Genomic DNA, 22500 nt, shown 5'->3' with positions numbered 1-22500 from the left:
TGTGCAACGCTGCATTACAATAGTTATATGAACGTGTATTAACTATGTGCAACGCTGCACATGTACTTATTTTAATGCAATGTGCGTAAGTGCAACAGTGTGGAGAATGTCTTTCTCTGTCTATCCTCCAATCTGTTCTCTCTCTGTCCCTCCATCTCTCTCTGTCTGTCTCTCTCTCTCTGTCCCTCCATCTCTCTCCATCTCCATCAGAGGGCCTGTACTCATCTCTCTCTCTGTCCCTCCTTCTCTCTCCATCTCCAGCAAAGGAGGGCCTGTACTCATTTGGTCGAGGGGAGTGTGGTCAACTGGGTTTAGGGACGTTCATATTTCAGGTTGACCTGCCCACAGCTGTCAATCACACAGGAAGAGGCGGGATCACGCACATCACCTGCGGGGACAACCACACTGCCATAGTAACAGGCAAGACGCACACACACACACACACACACACACATATACACACCTTTCTCTCAAAAAAATATATATATATAAACATACATGTGCTCACACACAGACACATGCACAGCTTTCATTTGGATGTCTGCATTTACACATACATACATGCATATAACCAGAATCACGCTTGCACAGCATAACATAACATAACACAAAGACACAGAAACACATTGGCCTTCATTTATCAACAGAGCGTAAAAACCAGCGCAGGAATCACCTCACGACATCTCACATGTGATTCAGGAAACGTTCCAGTGTTAGAATGAGCGCGTGTTGATGAATGTGGCGGCTGAAAACTAGCGTGATTTAAATATCACGGCCCTATATCTGCTCATTTTAGAGGCCCTAGAATTCACGACATGGAGGTGCATAATACGTCCAAAAGACAAACATTTCTGACCTTGAGATGGCCACAGTGACGTTGCAAGTCCAGCTGAACCTTGTTGATTCTGACAGCCAGGAAAGTGTCATCAAGGAAGCCGGGAAACTATGGCAACTTAAAGCGATGGTTCGGAGTAATTTTACCCTAGGGTTCTTTGCACCATGACCCCGAGCCAAACACCCTCCCAGAACCTTTTTTCCCTTGGTCGAGCCCTGGTCGAGTAGCGCCGTCAGAAACGAATGACGTTCTGCAGTCATGATGGAACCAACTTTTATCTCGTAAATTACCCCACTAATAATGCCCTGAATGGTACGAAACTTCTGCAGTAGTACAACTACGACATTTAGTCCAATAACGAGGCATTAGAAAGTTTGTAAGTGCACCAGGAGTTTATTTAAATAAGACTTGCCTGATTATCTGCTACTATACCGCTGCGTCAACGTTTCTTCCGTGATTTGGGAAAAGCCTGTAAAAGTCCTTGCAGGAAGCGATTACATCAACGTTTTTTGGTATATCCAGTTTTAAATATTTTTTTTCCGAAGTGTTTACAACTTAGTAATAACTAATAATTGTTGCAAACTGGACTACGAACAAAATATTAGTGCATTCCTGGATCTACATCCTTATGCATGCTTCCTGCCAGGACTTTTACAGGCTTTTCCCAAATCACGGAAGAAACGTCGATGCAGCGGTATAGTAGCAGATAATCAGGCAAGTCTTATTTAAATAAACTCCTGGTGCACTTACAAACTTTCTAATGCCTCGTTATTGGACTAAAGGTCGTAGTTGTACTACTGCAGAAGTTTCGTACCATTCAGGGCATTATTAGTGGGGTAATTTACGAGATAAAAGTTGGTTCCATCACGACTGCAGAACGTCATTCAGTTTTTGATAGCGCTACTCGACCAGGGTTCGACCAAGGGAAAAAAGGTTCTGGGAGGGTGTTTGGCTCGGGATCATGGTGCAAAGGACCCTAGGGTGAAATTACTCCGAATCATCGTTTTAAGAATAACAGACTTTTTGCAGAGAAAATGCATCATACTACAAATACATTCATTACAAAATCATACCACCTGCCATTTGCCCTTCACACACACACACACACACATACACAAATACTCTCTCTCTCTCTCTCTCTCTCTCTCACACACACACACACAAACACTCTCTCTCTCTTACACACACACACCACACACACACACACAAACACTCTCTCTCTCTTACACACAAACACACTCATTCACACACACACACACACACATGCTGAGTTCTTCTTCATGTTTCAGACAGTGGCCTTCTCTATACATTTGGAGATGGTCGTCATGGGAAACTAGGCCTTGGAGACGAGAACTTTGCCAACCAGTTCAGTCCAACTCTGTGCCAACGCTTCCTCAACTTCTGCGTGCAGACAGTGAGTCTGTTGGGCCCCATTACATCTCTTTATCTATGCATGATATGGACGTGTGTGTGTGTGTGATAGAGAGATAGTGTGTGTGTGTGTGTGTGTGTGATAGAGAGATAGTGTGTGTAGTGCTGCCGCGTTTAGTCGACTTAGTCAACCTAATAGACCATGAAAATTAGTCGACGGCAATTTTTTTAGTCGAAAAGTCGTTTTACTATTGACCGCCTATTTATTTTTGGTCTCAAACCAAAAACTCTTTAATAACTCTATGTTATTAACTCTTGAAAAGTACAATGACTGTCTTTGGATGTTGAACAGGCTACTAAGACATTGGCAGTCATGTTTTAAACCCCGCTATGCACACAAACTGTTAACACCAGCAGCAAAGCTGCGTGCCTGCCTGCTTTCAGCGCAATTCATTATTAGGCAGAGCTAGTAGGTTACGCTAGTCTAGACTCTGACTAATATAGTATTGTGGAAATTGAAATAAATGAAGTCTCACGTTGACAACGTCATTACTGTAATTCATTCATACAAAAAAACGTTAAAACGAACATGCTGCCTCCCGTGATATCAACAATCAAGGTGCGCATCATTTCCCATGGTCAATAAGTCACGACGCATATTTTTTTAGCGTTCAAGCCAACTGATAAAGTGAGGTATGACCTATGTGGTAAGACGCGCAAAGTGCCTGTAGCCTACTTGCTTTAAACATGCTGATGTTAGGCTCATTTGCAAAGTCCTCAACTCCTGTCACCTTTCAAAGTCCAGCGTTTCTAAAATTATGGGCGGCGCGGACCAGCACCGGCCGTAACGTGGACACTGCTGCGCAATTGATCAAGGAACCGACAGAAAAAGAAAACAAACGTTTCTGCAATCAGTAGGAAATACTTGCTAATTTGGTGTCATCAAACATAGAGGCATACAATTAAATGGTGGTATGAGCGTTCATTCAATGCGCAAGAGAAACTGAAACCACTTGATAACGTTGGTAGCAAAGCTCCAATTCAACCTATTGGAAGGCTATTTAATTATGAAACTACATTTAATAGAACAATGTGGATTTATTTATGCATGTGGATTTATGCAAACAGAGCACAGACTATAATACACTAGAGTATTGTATTGTAGCGATCTCACCCTCAGACAAGATTCACCTTTGGCCAGGACAGCCATTTATTGGAACAGGAAGACCCATACGTACACAGACAACTACATAGGGCAACACAGGGGTAGTCTCAGCCGCACATGCAACACACAATAAGGGTTTACCACACACATCAACACGAGGATAAGCACATGAGGTACAACCAAAGAGACTAACACGCTAACAAATACACAACATGGTAAACGTAACTACAACTATTATAATCGACATTACACCTTATAGCATTCACTCGCACTGCATTCTGGGAGACACTCATTCAACGTTAGACATGAACATCCACCGACGCTACATAACCCCCTCCCGAGCCATTGTCGTCCCTGGCAATGACAGCTCAGCTCACCGCTCGCGGCTGCATCGGTGTCAGTCCCAGTGCTTAGTCCAAGTGACCGGAAAGCCTCCGGCTGCACGATAACCCCTCCCGACTGGAAGGGCTCTCGGCTGCCTCTGTCACGTCAGTTCTCCCCCGAACAAGCACCAGAACCGGCCAGACGTGGGTCGTGGTGTCGCTTGGGCCCTCGGTTTCCCGCCGTGCAGCTGCGCTACCTCAAACAGCAGCAAACAGTCCCACTGCAAGCCGAACCCCCGGATACGCTGGAACCCCTGGACGTTCGGTAGCCCCTTCTGGCTACTGTGACTCGTGGCCGTTGCCACCTGTCCACAGTGTGCCGATCTCCAGGCGGTCAGCAGTCCACGTCGAGGTCCCTCCTCGCGCTGCCCTCTTGTAGAACTTTTGTCGGCTGTCTCTCGAGCACAACGATGCTCCACTGTGACGGGAAATGGAGACCCCAACCCTCCCAGCAGGCTCGGGACACACAGGAACTCACACACAAAACGTGAAAAACATTGCGCAGACTTGTGTCGAACGTGCGCATTTCAAACTTCAAACAGTCCACAAAACGATAGCTCCCAAGGCTCTACAGGTCAACGTTACCCTCTTGGTCACTAGCTGGAGCACCGCAAGCTCCCGAACTAGCAGCTATGACTCCATCACACTCTCGACCGGCAGCTGATGCTCTGGAAGTTCTTCAGTAGCTGGCGGTGTAAACCCGGCCGCTGTGGTCGTGTTCCAAGGTCGTCAGAGAGTTCGCGCTCTCTATGGATGAGATCCTCGGATGACGGCAGCATCGACATCGGCGTCGAGCCGGGAACTTTTTGGGAACTTTTGGACACTTCCGCGACATCAGCCGGGGCCGCTTCCTCCAGCGCTGGCAGCTCTCGTCGGCTGTGCAGGGCTGGTCCCGCTGGTCGCCTGCACAGGTCCCGCGTCGGGCCGGAAGGTCCTCCATCCTCCGAAGTGGCGAGCTCAGCGAGCTGGCTAGTCCTTAAAAGGACAATTGGAACATCTGCTGAGTTTCGCCGCCATCTTGCTGGTCTGGTCTTCGGCCTTCTTCTCCATCTTGATCTGGCGTAGATCTTCACGCCCTATCCCACTTCTGACACCAATGTAGCGATCTCACCCTCAGACAAGATTCACCTTTGGCCAGGACGGCCATTTATTGGAACAGGAAGACTCAGACGCACACAGACAACTACATAGGGCAACACAGGGGTAGTCTCAGCCGCACATGCAACACACAATAAGGGTTTACCACACACATCAACACGAGGATAAGCACATGAGGTACAACCAAAGAGACTAACACGCTAACAAATACACAACATGGTAAACGTAACTACAACTATTATAATCGACATTACACATTCTAGCATTCACTCGCACTGCATTCTGGGAGACACTCATTCAACATTAGACATGAACATCCACCGACGCTACAGTATAGTCAAATTTGAATAACGTGGCCAAAAGCTTGTGGCATAATTAAATATGTCAATATTCTTTCCATTTGCCTACCAGTGTATGATGCTTGCATGAGGGAAACATCCCAAAACGATTACACCAATATAATTGCTGTTGTTTTGTGAAGTATTTATCATGCAACCATGCAAAAGCAATGGAACTATTGTAATTCTATTTTACATTAGTAAAGCAGTCCTCTGATGTGCATGTTTTCACAAACTTTTTGTGAACAATGTTAGCACTTTAAACACTGGCTGCTTTGAAGTGCATGTATAACAATATAGCATAACAATAATAATTGTGATGTGATATAATGATAATTTGATGGGAGGTGGGTTCATGTAGGTGGGCCCTATGACCCCAAAGTATGCCATGACCGGGCCTTAGGTCAAAGAAGTTGTCTATCTCCATGGCAACACTGGCATACAAATAAAGTCTATCAAAGGTCTGACATTAGATCTGAAGGTAGCATTTTAAATGGGGTGTTTTTTTAAATACATAATTTTAGTATTAAAGTAATACAGCTTTTAACAAAAGGGTGATATATATTTTACGTTTTCCCTTTAGTTGAGTTCAAAATAAAACGGACACAACAAAATAACAAACACTTGATTTTTTTAAAAAATTAGTCGTTTAGATTAGTCGACTAATCGAAAAATAGTCGTTAGAAAATTAGTCGTTAGTGGCAGCACTAAGTGTGTGTGTGTGTGTGTGTGTGTGTGATAGAGAGAGAGAGACAGTGTGTGTGTGTGTGTGTGTGTAATATGAGTGTGTGTGTGTGAGAATAAGTGTGTGTGTGCGTGTGTGTCTGTGTGCTAGTGTGTGTGTGATAGAGAAAGAGAGTGTGTGAGAGTGTGTGTACCGTGTGTGTGAGTGGCAGTTACATGCTGGTGTTTGCTCAGCTGTGAGGAGATCCAGATGTGTGTGTGTGTGTGTGTTGCAGGTGGTGTGTGGGGGCAGTCACATGCTGGTGTTTGCACGCCCGCGGCCGGAGGAGATGGAGGTGTGTGTGGAACAGGATGAGGTCACGCCCCCTTACCTTGAGCCGGCCGTCTCCACCCTGTTGTTGGGACCGCCCCCCGATGTCTCCTCCAATCCCGTCACAATAACCAGCTCTCAGCCCGCCCCTCAGCACAATAGCCTATTACCACGAGCCAGGCGCAGAGAGAGGGTGAGACTAGCCAATCACAACTCAGTCAGACAGAATCAGTCATGATTCTATGCTGTGCATAAAACACTCTGATGAAGGATTCTGTTTCTCTAATTTTAACACATCATAACCATATCACTACAGGGATCACATGTCAGATTATATACATTTATACCTTGGTCTAGGTTGAAAAGGGTGTCGTTTAAAAAGTGATATACTACACCTATGAAGTAGATCTGGTAAAAAAAAGTTTAATCGCCGTTCCATATCAATGCTTATGAATGGTAACTATAACAACGATAGTAGGACGACGGTTGATCCTGGAGGCAGGCTTCGCAACAATGGAATCAACTGTAAACAGCTGAAAAAACTAACGAGTTTAGCTCTAAAACTCATTTAGTATTAATAATTGATTTCATATTTATTTATTTCGTAAGTGACCATGGTATAAACCGCTTTGCGTCGGACAGTTCACGCCTCCGCGTCGTCCATTTATTTCTGATAATGGACACCTCATCGGGCATTATCCCTTACATATCAGCTACTGGTATTAGTTCATTCCGTAAGAGTCTGGCATTAGGGTAAACCTGAAGAACCAGATCAGACATATAGATGTCAAAAGAAGTGGAATACCTCTGTGTACCTGTGTGTACCTGTGTAATACCGGTGTTGTTTATTATGTTGTTTCAGCATGTACATTATTTGTGTGTGTGTGTGTGTGTGTGTGTTTGTGTGGTGTTTGTGTGTGTGTATGTATGTATGTTTCAGGTGGGATCATATGAAGGTTTCGGCCCAATCCAGAACGTTCCTCGTCTTACGCCTCAGCCTCTTTCTCTGACCCCTACCGGCCCCAGACCAGATCCCAGAGCCTCGGAGGAGGAGGGCTCCCCCAAACGAGCCCCCAAAACCCCCCTCAAGCGCACCCCCACCGCACCCCCTCCCGATCTGCCCACAGACACCCCCAAACGCAAGGCCGGCGCCCCCAAGACTCAGCCTGGTACGTTTTTATTTTATTTTTTTTATTTATTAGTTTATTTGTCAGGGACAATGCAGCGCACATTATTACATACATAGCTATCACAGTCAATGCCATAACAATGTCTGTAGATGTGTTACATAAAAGGTTTCTAGCCAGTTGGCTAATTTGCAACCCCAGTCCCTGGTCAGACCTTTCTAAAAGCATATTGTAGTCTAAAAGTATTCTAAAAAGTGTAATATATGTGTGCATACACCTCTCTATACACATAGAGACCAACAAAACATGAAGGGTAATGTTAGTGTTCATACCCTAATCAGGCACATCAGGACAACCACAACATACATATGAACATCACAAACAGCAAGTCACGTAACACAACCCCCAGACACCCAACTGCCCGCAGACTCTCACTTATACGGACAGCCAGTCATAACATACACAAATACAATAACACAGACAGCAAATCACATACAATACAACCCCCAGATACCCAACCGCCCGCAAACTCTCACCTATGTGAACAGCCAGGCACCTACACAGACAGTACAGTAAAACATAGACAATAGCGTGTGTGTGCATGTGTGCAAGCGTGCGTGTCTTAGTGGTCACATCCCTGATTTACTTTCAGCCAATGTTTTACCTTACTGCTAAATGTTGTCAGTTCTGTTTGTGTTTTTAGTTCTATCGGTAAGTCATTCCAAAAGCGGGTTCCTATTACTGAGAAACATGACTGGCCGAAAGAAGTTTTGCGCCCCTCTACTGTGCAGTTACCACCCACTGCTCTGTCCGCGCTCCTTGCCTTTGTTTTCATAACAAATGGACAAAGTACAGAGGGCGCCAGATTATATGCGCATTTAAAAATTATTTTAAGAAAAGAAAACTTAATGAAATTATCAAAACTTAATAACTTATATTTTTGTAGAATTAAACAGTGATGTGATGTTATTGGTTTTTGGTCCATTATTTTCAGTGCCTGTTTATATAATGATGTGACTGGTTTGACGGTTGTCTGGGAGGCGTGGCCCCATACGATAATACAGTATGATAAGTGAGAAAGTATCATTGCATGAAAGAACAATAGAGCTGCCTTGACCGGGATGTGATGTCTTATCATTCTGAAGCAGTTCAGGTTTGTCCGGACAGTCTTGCAGAGTTTCTTAACATGTTTTTTGAAATTAAGTTGTGAGTCTAAAATAATACCTAAAAATTTAAATTCATCCACTTCCTCTATAGCCTCTTGGCCTATTTTAATGGTACATTTGGCTTTACCTCTTATAGAGAAACACATTGAAACAGTCTTTTTAATGTTAAGCGTCAGGTGATTATCTTTAAGCCATTGGGATACTCCTTCCATTTCCTTGGTCAGGACCTCTGCTGCTGCATCTGGTGTTCTAGCTGGTGCATATAAGACTGTATCGTCAGCATACATTTGACAGTTTGCTGACTGACACCATGTTGGTAGGTCGTTGATATACAGACTAAACAGCAGAGGCCCCAGGATGGATCCCTGTGGAACACCCATTGTCGACTGAAGTGGCATTGAGAGTAGAGATGTCTGATAATATCGGCCCACCGATATTATTGGCCCGATATTAGCATAAAAATGTAATATCTGTTAATATCGTTATCGGATTTTTTTTGCCTTAAAACCGATAAAATAATGCTTGCGTTACACCCACCCAAATAGTGCCTATGCGCTCCTGAAGCGTTTACCGGCGCACAGATGATGACCTCATCAAGCTGCGTCTTGAAGCATACAAACAAGCGTGGATGGCTGCAGTAACAAACTTGCTCGCTCTGTTTCAACATTATGTCTGTGGTTTGGAATTGGCCATGGCCGTCGTAGCCCCTTGAGTTGGCCGTGACGCCCCTTTGAAAATCAGAGGTTTACAGGCCACGGTGGCCTTGGTGCCCCCTTCTTTAAATATTCTGCTTTGCGTCCTACTAATAGCGATATATATACCTATGGCCAAATTACGCAGTGGAGAAAGTGACAGGGCAAGAAAGTGCGTCCAAATTAAACCATTCTTCTCAGTTGAACTACTCGCGAAGTAGCCTACTCATCACACAGACATCACAAGTATCACATGAAAGAGCTTTTTCTCAGCTTTTAAACGATGTTAGCCGCTAATTGCTGTGGTGAACGGTTCGCGAGAAAAGTAAATAATATCATTCAATCATAAATTCTACTGAAGGTTTTGCGTCCATCTCCCTACCCATTCATCTCGGTGGAATACTTCAGAACCCTTCGTTTAACATATGACAAACCATATATCAGAATAAACAGCAGACCTTACCGAACAAAAAGGTGTAAATCAGTCCCCTGTACAGTTAGCCGTTCCAGACTAATCCCGTTTTGAATTTGCAGTAAATTTCAACATACATGGATGTCTCCAAATTTGGGATTTAAGTTTTACACTGTTTAAATTGTTCCACATTATTTCATAACGGGCCAAATACAAAACAAATATTACAAATGTCGCCTAGATATCGGTAAATCAGAGGACAGCTGACTGTAAGAGTTTGTGAAAGTAGCCTTAATGATCACAAAATGCTAAGCATGCATCTAGGCTATTTGAGTTTCTTAAAGCTGAGCTGTGCTTAAATTGTTCAATACATGATTTCATAACAGGCCAAATATAAAATAAATGTTAAATATAGCCTAGATATCTGAAAATATTAGATGATCAGATGATTTACAGTTATATGTAATATGTCATGTTTTATGTTTTTGTATACAGTGATGCAGGTCTACTGCAGTGAATACAACTTTGATCATTTTTATAGCCTACTACTGTATAGTTAACTTTGGCCTTGGTGCCCTGACGTGTGGCCTTTGTGCCCCCCACCAAATATGCCCAACTGAAGGCCAAGTGGCCTTGCCCCTAAAATGGTGAAATTCCAAGCCTGATTGTGGGTATGGCCCGTTATGTACTTCACCTCAAGCCTGAAGTATGTTTTGTAGCTCAAACAAATGTTTTCAAAATTGTGCAGTATAGTTGCTTGCCACATTGTAATTGACTCATATTTCTGCATTCATTCAATTAAGGTGATTGAGTTTTAGTTAAAGAAACAGTTCATGAAGCATCCTACAAATGCAGGCTCATTAAACACAGAAAAAGGGTAGCCTGTCATACACTATGCCTGTTATTTTAGTTGGCTTTACATTCTGCTATGTTGCACATAGTTGTTCTGGTACAATGTTTTATTATTTGTGAAGAAGTCAAATTTGCCCTATTTGTTGTGGGCATTGTCAAGATTATCTCAGGGAGAGTGTAATCCAAACTGTTGTTTGAGACAATTAAAAAATAAAAAATAAACATGGCACTTTTTCCCTAAATTAAGTTGAAGTATTTTTCTTATTTTGCACAGACAATGTTAACATTTGGAAAGCCTTGTTGCATTCAAGAATCACAATAACATTAAGCATGTTGTGTTAATTCCACAACAGGAGATATGTGATGTTACCTAAATTAGTTTTGAGGAAAAATAACCCACATATCGACATCGGTATCGGCTGATATCGGAATCGAAATTTGAGAGTTGGACAATATCGGCATATCGGATATCGGCAAAAAAGGCAATATCGGACATCCCTAATTGAGAGTCCTGTGTTTATTTTAACACGTTGCTCTCGATTGTCCAAGTATGAGGCAAACCAACCGATGGCATGTTCAGAGAAGTTGAAGTTGGTGAGCTTGTTCAAGAGTACGCTGTGGTTCACTGTGTCAAAGTCCTTTTTGAGGTCTATAAACACAGCTACCACAACATTACCCTTGTCCAACTTACTCTTAATGTTCTCAGTTAGGTAGCAGTTGGCATTTTTTGTTGAATACCCTTGTCTGAAACCAAATTGTTTGGGGTTAATGAGACTGTTATTTTCAAGATGCCTAACTAGTTGTTCTGTTATGATTTTTTCTAAATTTTTTGAGAGGGCAGGTAATATTGAGATTGGCCTATAGTTGCCTGCTTGGTCCTTTGCACCAGCCTTAAAAATTGGAATGATAATGGCTTGCTTCCAGCTTTGTGGGAATTTGCCCACTCTGATGGAGAGGTTTACCAAATGTGTTATAGGTTTAACAAGGGCCAAGCAGTGAGTTCTAATAAAGGCAGTGTCCAACCCAAACACGTCCTATGCTGTAGACATATTTAACATGTTAATAATTTTATATACTTTTTCCTCACTGACCTCCTCAATTTGGAACAACTCTGATGGTGTAGACTTTGAGCTCTGCAGAGTTGCCGGTTCAAAAGTCTCAGCAAGCTCCTCCACTGACTGAATAAAGAAGTTGTTAGATTAATTTGCAATAACTAGATTGTTAGTGCTAATAACTCCATTCACTTTCAGTTCTGTTATTGTTTTTTGTTGGCTTGGTCTAATTTTAGTAAGACTGTTGAGGTGCTTCCAGAGGGATGCGCTGTTTCCTTCAGATTCCTCAATCAGTTGCATATAATAAGCTGTTTTTGCTTTACGCAATTCTCTGACTACTGCATTTCTCAATCCTTTAAAAATAAGAAGATCCGTATTAGTTTTAGTGAATAGTGATTTTTTCAGTGCATAGTCTCTTTTTTTCATTAGCTGGCGAGTATCATTACTAAGCCATGGTAAGGATGCTTTTCGCTGCGTGCCCTTGAACGTTTTCATGTATTTCCCAATTAGGTTCGTGACATTTTGTGTTAGGGAGTTACAACAATTTTCTAACTCGTTTGATTGTAGAACATTATCCCAGTCTAAATTGTTTAGATCATTTTCAATTTGTGCCCGCTTGTTTTTGGGAATACCCTGGTTACCGGGTTTACTTTCATTCGCAAATTTTAATAACCGATGTTTAGTGAGTTTTCGGACAACCATGGTCATATTATGATCTGAAAGCCCGGTGAGTAGGTTATATGTTCTCATAATTTGCTGGGGTCTATTTGTAATAATTAGATCTATCAAAGTTTTAGTTGTTCTTGTAATCCTTGTTGGGCCTTTCACCATCTGCTGAAGACTGTGTTTTGACAGCAGTGTCTTTAATTTCGTTCTGTGATTTTTCTCTAGCCAATTAATATTAAAATCACCAAATAAAATCGATTCTGTGCGAGTATTTATATGTTTAAGAAGTTTATCTAGGTCATCATAGAATGAAACACTGTGCGATGGTGGGTTAAACAGTGCTACAATATTAAAATTCATTTTCGGCGATAAAGCAACATTCAACGCCAGACATTCTAATGGTGTATTCAGTTCGATTTCTTACATTTCAGAGTGTCTCTAACATAGAATAATACTCCCCCACAGCCCTTGTCTGATGTTCTATCTTGTCTTGTGTGTTATGGGGTCTATACACTCACAATCTACACATACTGTATACTCAAGTCATCCACATATCCATCGCAGACGTTATGGGGTCTACACACTCACAATCTACACATACTGTATACTCAAGTCATCCACATATCCATCCGGCCATCCACTATCTATACAAAGTAGGAAGTAATAAAAACCTAGAAAGAAACCTACTTGCCGGATCTATACAGTAACTATAGTGTATAATAATCCAGTATAAAGTATTATCCGTATATAAGTAGTTTATACAATGTTTCTAAATTCCAAGAAGGTTACACTTCTAAACATATTTTAGGACACTTCTACTAAGACCCTGATAAGTAGGTGACAAGGTCTGTGAGTGTCAAATATATGATCCTATCCTATTTGGACACTGTTTTTCGTTTTTATATTCTTATTTTTGCAGCATGTAGAAACATCTTGCTGTTAGATTTGATTGTTCAGTCTTGGTTATTGCTCACTGGGTAGCATGATTTTGGAATCAGATTTGCTCTTTATGTTGACCTGGTCTCAGCCTCTGCTGATGGCACTGCCTCTTGCGTTGTCCTGTTCTTGGATATAGGTAAGATGGCGGCCAAACCTGTGGAGAAGAAGCAGGAAGCAGGCACTGATTCACCTGTACAGGTGAGTTAAAGGCCCCCTAAAGAGTTCTTTTACCAACACATTCCCAAAATCATTTTGATGGCACATAAACTCTTAATAGCATGAACAGCACTTCTGCTGCACTCTGAGCAGGTCTTAGTGCTTGTAGAACAGCCATAGGAACAGTGCTGCACTCTGAGCAGGTCTTAGTGCTTGTAGAACAGCCATAGGAACAGTGCTGCACTCTGAGCAGGTCTTAGTGCTTGTAGAACAGCCATAGGAACAGTGCTGCACTCTGAGCAGGTCTTAGTGCTTGTAGAACAGCCATAGGAAGTTTGGTGTGGCTGTGACTGTCGGTGCATTCCCTCTATATTATAGGAGAGTTATGATCATAAAAGACGCATATTTAGTTTGTTTATTACATGCACTTCTCAACTGTAGGGGGACCCCAAGAGCAAATCTTCTTTAGTGCTGTGTTAATCCTGGAGAGTTACTTTATAGTGCTGAACTTTATCTCTTGATTCCCCTTTTCACACATTGTCTTGCTCACATTTTGACTATACCCCTCTCTTTGGACTCTCTCACTCTATCCATCTCTCTCCCTCTCCCTCTCTTTCTGCAGAGGCCTCCCATGGGAGGGGAGAGGTCAGGCCAAGCCACTCCCACAGAGGAGCCGGCCAATAAGAAGCTGAAGCAGAAAGCAAGCAAGGACGTTGCTGAGGAAACGGTAGCCATGGATGCGGAAACAGAAGAGCACCTCTCCTCCCCCAAAGCAAAAACTGAGATTAAACCTGCACAGGTGAAAGGTCAAAGTGCAAAGGTCATGAAAGGGCCAGTGGAGGTTGTTTCCCTGACAGGGAGAGAATCAGAGCAACCAAGGGAGAGTCTCAGGAGCAAGATGTCTGACCACAGCCAATCACAACAAACAGGGAAGGTCACAGAGGTCAAATCTGAGGTGAAGTCTGCCACAGCTAGGGTAAAAGAAGTCGGGGAAAGGAAGTCTGTGCCACAGAAGGACAGGTCAAGCCCAGAGGAACGCCACAGGGTCAAGTCTTCCTCTCAGAAGGAGAAAGACCCCAAGAAAACCCCTGTCAGAGTTCAAAGGGATGCAAGTAGCTCGTCTGACAAAGATGAGAGTGTGTCTAAAGATGATGTTTCACATAAGAGTGTCTCAGAAGATGATGAGAAAGAGGACTCAGACAAACAAACACTTTTACTGAAGGACAAGAAAATCAAAGACTCATTGGCAAAGAGCCAATCACCATCCAGCAAATCAGTGGAAAAGAGGGCCAAGGCAGGCAACCAATCAACATCCAGCAACAGGTCTACTCCAGATAATAGCCAGTTGCTGTCTAGTCCATGGTCCACCCCATCCAAAACAACACCTAAGATCCCAAAGTCAAGCCAAGGTCAAACTGATCAATGGACAGCAAAGGCTGGCAGCCAACCAGCAACCAAGAAGATCTCTTCTCCAGTGAACAGCCAATCATCATCCAGTCCATGGGACACTCCAACCAATAGCCCATCAAAATCAAGACGGAGGCCCGCCGCAGGAAAGGGTGGTCATGAGAGTCCCAAAGAGCTGTCGCTTGTAACAGAAACCGCTCAGACACAGGAGGGTAGTGCAACAGGTGGCATTCTGGGAAATGTAGTCTCTGCTGTGGCAGGTGTAGCACTGACAGGCTCAGCAGCACTGCTGCAGGAGATGGTCTCACACACGCCAGACGACACCACACACAGGACTACGACTCCTCAGGACCAATCAGGAGCCAGTGGCGAACAGGAAGCAACGGAGCAAAGCACCAATCAGGATGGAGAAAGCGAGTCAGGAAGGCAGTCCGTTCTGAAGGACGACAGACACAATGTGGGAGGGCAAGAAAAGAAGGAGGAGAGCGAAGACTGGAGCTTAAGCATCAGTGGGGTAGAGGAGGAGCAGGGAGAGGTAGAGGAGGAAGGAGAAGTGGAGGAGGAAGAGGAGGAAGGAGAAGTGGAGGAGGAGGAGGAGGAAGAGGGCACTGTGGTTGGAGAAGAAGAGGAGCAGGAGGAGGAAGGAGAGAAGGAGAGTGAAGGAGAGAAAGAGGGGAAAGAAGCGGAGAGTAGAGGAGAGGAAGAGGAGGAGGAAGAGGGTGGAGAGGGAGAGGAGAAAGAGGAGGGAGAGAGCGAGAGCAGAGAGAAAGAGAGTGGAGAAGAGAAAGAGAGTGAAGAGAGAGAGAGTGAAGAGGGAGGAACTGAGGGAGGAGAAGAAGAAAGCAAAGTTGAACAGGAGGAGGAGGAAGAGGAGGGGAAACAGGAGGAAGAGGGAGAGGAGGAGGGGGAAGAGAAGGAGGGAGAGGAGGAGAGTGGAGGAGGAGAACAAGAAGGAGAAGATGAGGGGGAGAGTGGTAGAGAGGGAGTGGAAGCAAAGGAGGAAGAGGAGGAGGGGGAGGAAGAAAATGAGGAAGAGGGTGATGAGGAGAAAGAAGGAGAAGGTGAGGAAGAAGAGGGTGAAGAAGAGAGTGGGGTAAAGGGAGAGGAAGAGGAGCAGAATAATGAAGAAGAGGAAGGAGAAGAGGGGGAAGAACATGGGAACGAAGAGGGAGAGGAAGAAGGAGAGGTGGAAGAGGAAGAAAAGATAGAACAGGAAGAAGAGAGAGACAGCCAAGAGCAGGAGAGCGCAGAAGAACCTGGAGAGGAGGATGAAGAAGAAAGGAAAGAAGAGAGTGAAGATGAGGAAAAGAAGAAAGACCCAGAGAGAGAGATTGAAGGAAAGGCAGAGGAGGGAGGAGAGGCAGAACGAGGGATGGGGAAGGAGGAGAGGAATGACCAGCAGGAGGGGGAGGAGGAGCAGTCTGAAGCAGGAGGAGGAGGAGGAGAGAGGACAGAGGAGCAGGAGGAAGAGGAGGAGTCCAAACAGAGCGAGAGGAGCAGGACGAGAGGAAGCATCAGAGAACAGAGGAGACTGAAGAAAGACAGAGCTGTGGAGGAGCAGGAGGAGGAGCAGGAGGAGGAGGTGAAACCAAAGACAAGAGCCAAAGAGCAAGCAATACCAAAGCAGCAGAAGAAGACGGAGCAAAAGAAAGCAAAGAGAGAAGAACAGAGAGAGAGTGAGGAGGAGGAGGGAGAGGAGGGGGAGGAAGATGAGGAGGAGGAAGAGAAGGAGGTGAAAACTAAACAGAAAACCAAAGAGCAGGCAAAACAAAAGCAAAAGGACAAAGACCAAAAGAAACCAAAGAAAAAAGAAAAGAAGTCAAAGAAAGAACAAGATAAAGACAGTGAAGAGGAGGAGGAGGAGGAGGAGGAAGAGGTAAAGTCTAAACAGAGAACCAAAAAGGGTGTGACAAAAGCAGAAAAAGGGAAAGAACAAAGAAAACCAAAGAAAGAGGCAAAGAAGAAAGAACAGAAGGAAGAGAGTGAAGAGGAAGAGGAAGAAGAAGAGGAGGAGGAAGAGGAAGTGAAACCCAAACAGAGAACCAAAGAACAGGTGCAGAAACAGAAGCAGAAAGGGAAAGAACAAAAGAAAGATGAAAAGAAACCGAAACAAATCCAGAAGGAAGAGACTGATGATGATGATGATGATGATGATGAAGATGAGGAGGAGGAATCGGAGGAATCAGAAGAGGAAGTGAAGGTAAAACAGACATCAAAAGGGCGAGCCAAACAAACACAGAAAGAGAAAGGCAAGACTCAAAGGCAAGGAGGCAAAACTGCAAGAAAGCTACAAAGACGCAAAGACGAGAGCGAAGAGGATTCTGACGACGAGTCAGATGAGGAGAAACCCGTGAAACTGAAACCAAGCGTTAAAGAACAACAGAAACCAAAACCCAGCCTGAAGGACAGGAAGAAAACAACGAAGGGAAAGGTAACGGACAGTGAGGATGAGGAGGAGGAGGAGGAGGAGGAAGAAGAAGAATCAGAAGAATCAGAATCAGAAGAATCAGAATCAGAGCAATCAGAATCAGAAGAATCAGAATCAGAAGAGTCTGAAGAAGAATCAGATGAATCAGATGAGGAAGAGGAGGAGGAGGAGGAAGAGAAACCTAGGAAGGGAAAGACTAAACCAAAAGCAGCTTCCTCAGGCAAGCAGACAGGTAGACAGAGCAGCAGACAGACAGGTAGACAGACAGGTAAGCCGTCAGGTAAGCCATCAGGTAAGCCATCAGGTAAGCCGTCAGGTAAGCCATCAGGTAAGCCGTCAGGTAAGCCATCAGGTAAGCCATCAGGTAAGCCATCAGGTAAGCAGAGAGCTGCAGGTAAACAGCAGACCATTAATGGAGCTCCCAACTCTGAAGGCTTCTGGAATGATGTCTTACCTCAGTACTTAGACCTCAGGTAGACACACCTCAGTACTTAGTGGTGCCGCTTAGCACTTCGGACCTGTAACCGGAGGGTTGCCGGTTCGAACCCCGATCAGTAGGCACGGCTGAAGTGCCCTTGAGCAAGGCACCTAACCCCTCACTGCTCCCCGAGCGCCGCTGTTGTTGCAGGCAGCTCACTGCGCCAGGATTAGTGTGTGCTTCACCTCACTGTGTGTTCACTGTGTGCTGTTTGTGTTTCACTAATTCACGGATTGGGATAAATGCAGAGACCAAATTTCCCTCACGGGATCAAGAGTATATATACTTATACTTATATGTCAACATGGAGCGCAGAATTATTGTCTGTCATAGGGCCCAAATGTCTAGCAGCGCTCCTGCGTACAGCCATGACATGCTACCAAATGTGCATGGAGGAGCATACCACTTGTTTTAGACCTCAGGTAAACACACACACACACACACACACACACACACACACAGACTAACACACACACACACACACACACAGAGAGAAAGAGAGAGAGAGAGAGAGAGAGAGAGAGAGAGAGAGAGAGAGAGAGAGAGACTACCACACACACACACACACACACACACACACACACACACACACAGAGAGACTACCACATACACACACTTTTATACACATTTACTGGAATTGTCTTACCTCAGTACTTGGACCTCAGGTGGATACACACACACACACACACAGAGACAGAGAGAGAGAGAGAGAGAGAGAGAGAGAAAGAGAGAATCAAGCACATTTAATAGGCAAAGTATCACTGAGCCATCACGTCTAGTGTGCCTTAGTTTGTGACATCATTTCATTCTTAGAGTTTAGAGCTGTTCGTTTTAAACTCTCCTGGAGAAATGTTCTAATGCCTATCTGATAATCTCCTGAGTATAGAGGTGTCTTTTCTAACACCTGTCTAATAATCTCCTGAGTATAGAGGTGTCTGTTCTAATGCCTGTCCAATAATCTGAAAGAGGTGTCTGTTCTAACACCTATATAATAATGTGTGTATAGTGGTTCTAACGCCTGTCAAACTATCTCCTGAGTATAGAGGTGTCTGTTCTAATGCCTGTATAATAATGCGTGTATAGTGGTTCTAACGCCTGTCAAACTATCTCCTGAGTATAGAGGTGTCTGTTCTAATGCCTGTATAATAATGTGTGTATAGTGGTTCTAACGCCTGTCAAACTATCTCCTGAGTATAGGAGTGCATGAGTGTATGTTCTCTCCTGTTTAACTCCTCACTGTTTCTAGTGTACCTAGTGGTCATGCACTGAGTGTTTTGGACAGGCTCTGTGAAGCTTGTTCTGTACATGAGTCTATTTATTGCACATGGACTGAATGTTTAATGGAAGAAGTAATTTTCCGTTATTCTGTTTAAATGTGAATTAAAAACAGATGATGATGGTGACCTAGCATTTCTTCTTGTAACTATTCCACACACTCCACGTAAACCCTATCATTAAAACTCACTCAACACACATGCACACACACACACACACACACACACACATACATACACATTCATATGAGTTACTCACTGTACAGTTTGTCAGGCTGCCCACACACACACACACACACACACACACGCTCTCTCTCTCACACACACACAAACACACACACACATATACAGTACTCTCTCACTCACACACATATACACAAAAATCCCTGTCACTTTCTCCCTACAGTCTATAGTCACACCCTGCATAGAGAAGCCCCTTTCTCAGTGAGAATTGTCTGTGCCCAATAAAAGGGTGTCTGGGACAAAGCTGAATCCTCCGTCTTTCTGAATGTTAGTGTGCCATTGAGATGTGGCAAATTATGGCCCCACTCCAACAGCAGTACATCAGTCTGCCTTCTGCACATTACAGACTGGTGATATGGTCAATACTATTTCAGATAGTATAGGATAGAATGCCACCTCTCTCTCTAACTCTCTCTCTCTCTCTCTCTCTAACTCTTTCTCTCCCTCTCTCTCTCTCTCTCTCTGTCTTTCTAGCAGACCTATCCACATAAAAAGCAACACAGACAAACTCATAGATATACAAACTAAACTATCATTACCACATTCCAGAACTTTCCTTCTCTTCAGATTACTGTTATTAAACAGACAGGCTTCTTATGCTCAGACACACACAGTACACACACACACACATTTGATACATCGCCCACACACCTACATAAACACAGCACCCATTCCAGCCACACACTTGCACAGCAGACACACTCACACACACACACAGCCCTCCTTAATAAACTTAAAACACACACTCATATTCTCAGCAGCCAGACAGAGACATGCTGGTAAGTCATAACATGACAGCTAGCACTTGCTCTGTCAGCCTGCGTGCTCCCCGTCCCCCACAGACACGCGCAGGGCCCTGCGTGCTCCCTGTCCCCCACAGACACAGACACGCACAGGGCCAGGCCACGCAGGGATTGGAGCTCCCAGCAGCACCGCAGCCATGTTCCATTACACAATATATGACATGATATAGATATTATATAATATTGTAACGTTGGTGTCTTCCGGACTGAGTGCTAGCCTCCCAGAATGCAATGTGTGTGAGTGCTGGATTGTGTAATGTCGGTTTTAGTGAGTGTAATTGCGTTTACCGTGTCATGTATGTGTTAGCTTGGGTAGTCTTTCTTTAGGTTGTACCTCATGTGTTTTGCCCGGTGTATTGTATGTGACTACCCTGTTCGTGCATCGTGCTTGTTTTATTGACTCCCCTTTTGTTTCCTATATAATGGTGTCTTGGTATGTGTGTTTCCCGCTTCCGCTAATAAACCTTCGATTGGACAGCTGTGTGTCGCATCAATTGTTACAATATTTATAGTACAGTATACAGTATTATAGAGCTCAGGTGCTCAGCAGACATCTTTGCCCAAAGCCACACACAAAAGGCTGATCCTGATGTAGATGTCTGAAAAGGTCAACAGCTCAGTGGGCAGCAGTGCTAACCCTAACGACAGCAACACTATAGCATCTGGCGGGACCGTACTGTTCCCCGGGTTCTATGTTCCCCGCTTTGTATGGGACCGGGGAACATAGGACCCTAACCCCGAGCGGGGAACATAGGAACTGGGGAACATAGGGATGACCCCCATCTTGGCTACTAACCTTAGCCTATAGTTACAGTATAGCATCTGGCTACTAACCTTAGCCTATAGCCTGGAAGGATTATTGGTGCTTCACTCCCCTCCCTGAAGGACATTTACACCACCCACCTCACCCGCAAGGCGACCACAATTGTGAGTGATGCAAGTCACCCCGCTCACAATTTGTTTGATCTACTGCCCTCTGGGAAGAGGTACAGAAGCCTGCGCTCCCGCACCACCAGACTCACCAACAGCTTCATACACCAGGCTGTTAGGATCCTGAACTCTCTCCCCCCTCTCCCCCCTCCACCCTCAGCTACATAACATCCTGGACTTTTAGACCCACAATGGCTGCCTTGCACTACTCCACTTGCACTACTCCACTTGTACACTTGCACACTTGCAACTTGTTGTTGTTGTCCTGTTGTCCTGAACACTTCTGAACACACTTCTGCTGCTCTTGCATAACTTGCACCACTATGCCACTTGCATACTTAGGTCAAACAAAACTACCTCAGCCATTTATTGGCCTGACTTTTGCACTATTATATTGACTGTCTACTGTATGCACAATTGCACAATTTCTACCAAATTTTGCTGCTCTTATTTCTTCATTGTATGTGCCTTCTTATTTTTACTTTTTATATTGTTTACTTGAATGTTATGTTTGTCTGTGGACCTAATTGGTAAAATATGTCTCCACCGTGGGATAGTAGGAAACACAATTTCAATCTCTTTGTATGTCTTGACATGTGAAGAAATTGACAATAAAGCAGACTTTGATAATAGCTATACTGTATAACTTTTGGCTACTAACCTTTGGCTATGATAGCTATACTGTATAACTTTTGGCTACTAACCTTTGGCTACTAACCTGGGTACCTGATGAGCCTGCTCTGTGCTGGGTCAGTTCTGCCTGATGAGCCTGCTCTGTGCTGGGTCAGTTCTGATGAGCCTGCTCTGTGCTGGGTCAGATCTGATGTGCCTGCTCTGTGCTGGGTCAGTTTACCCGATGAGCCTGCATGGCTACGGGTCATCAGATCTGGACTAACACCGGAGCTGGGGGACAGGAAGCCAGGGATTAACACATGCCTTTCACACTGTAGAACTGTGGCGAGTGTGTGTGTGTGTGTGTGTGTGTGTGTGTGTGTGTGTGTGTGTAAGGACAAGAGTGTCTTTATACTTAATGAACCTGTATAAGGGACCTTCTGAATCTCTCTCCTTCTCTCACTCTCTGTGTGTGTGTTAGTGATGTGACTAAGAGAAATGTGTGGGGGAGCTGTGAGAGTATATCACACAGATGTGAGAATGTGCTGGTAAACACACATAGACACCCGCACATACACACACACACACACACACACACACACAGAAACACACACGCACACGTACATTTACATAATATAAAGCAGCGAAGCGAAGCCACAGAGTTGGCCTCATATGCCAAACAGACCACGCGCCAGGATGTATCCAAACCCGCGCGGGATGAAAGGCTCTCGTGTTTCTTTGGGGGAGGCGGGCCCTCGCGGAGGAGGAATGCGCCGGAGGTCTCCAACTCAAAGTCCGTGCAGTTTTGAACATGGACACCTGGCTGTGTATATGCGTGCTCCTGGGACTTCAGCTCTCCTGTTGTTTTGGATACGAAGGTAAGAAGTCCCGTACTTGGCCGTAACTTCGGTCAGGATAGTTTAATACTTTGAAGGGAAACTGCCTAGGCCACTCAAAAGCGGTGTCTGCTAGCCTAGATAAAGTCCAGTTGATATTTTTACCTGAGAAAGAGTTACTGTTCCACTGTTAGATCGAGTTAATGTCAAACTTTTGGAGAAGTGTATGCGTTTAGCGAATTA

General features: G+C 44.3%; 2 protein-coding genes across 3 annotated transcripts in view; both read left to right on the top strand.

Annotated features, from left to right (window-relative positions):
- rpgra (retinitis pigmentosa GTPase regulator a) overlaps positions 1–18017 on the top strand; it is a 27263-nt gene extending 9246 nt beyond the window's left edge. The window contains exons 8-14 of the mRNA XM_076262472.1: positions 262–420; positions 2125–2249; positions 6150–6377; positions 7125–7353; positions 13227–13288; positions 13869–15188; positions 15483–18017. Of these exons, the coding sequence (XP_076118587.1) occupies positions 262–420; positions 2125–2249; positions 6150–6377; positions 7125–7353; positions 13227–13288; positions 13869–15188; positions 15483–17558 (4199 nt within the window). The 3' untranslated portion in view covers positions 17559–18017. The remainder of the gene's footprint in view (positions 1–261; positions 421–2124; positions 2250–6149; positions 6378–7124; positions 7354–13226; positions 13289–13868; positions 15189–15482) is intronic.
- Positions 18018–22182: 4165 nt separating this feature from the next.
- The window catches only part of srpx (sushi-repeat containing protein X-linked), an 18481-nt gene continuing 18163 nt past the window's right edge, over positions 22183–22500 (top strand). For both annotated transcript variants that reach the window (XM_076263039.1, XM_076263038.1), the window contains exon 1: positions 22183–22299. In XM_076263039.1, the coding sequence (XP_076119154.1) occupies positions 22233–22299 (67 nt within the window). In that variant the 5' untranslated portion in view covers positions 22183–22232. The remainder of the gene's footprint in view (positions 22300–22500) is intronic.

This window comes from Alosa pseudoharengus, unplaced genomic scaffold (genome assembly GCF_046254945.1).
Source record: "Alosa pseudoharengus isolate Yale_2024_CS ecotype anadromous, Long Island Sound unplaced genomic scaffold, YU_APseudo_1.1 YU_APseudo_1.1_scf_3, whole genome shotgun sequence".
Classification (NCBI taxonomy): domain Eukaryota; kingdom Metazoa; phylum Chordata; class Actinopteri; order Clupeiformes; family Clupeidae; genus Alosa; species Alosa pseudoharengus.
The sequence above is the reverse complement of the archived record's forward strand: the minus strand, read 5'-3'. Positions and strand labels throughout refer to the sequence as shown.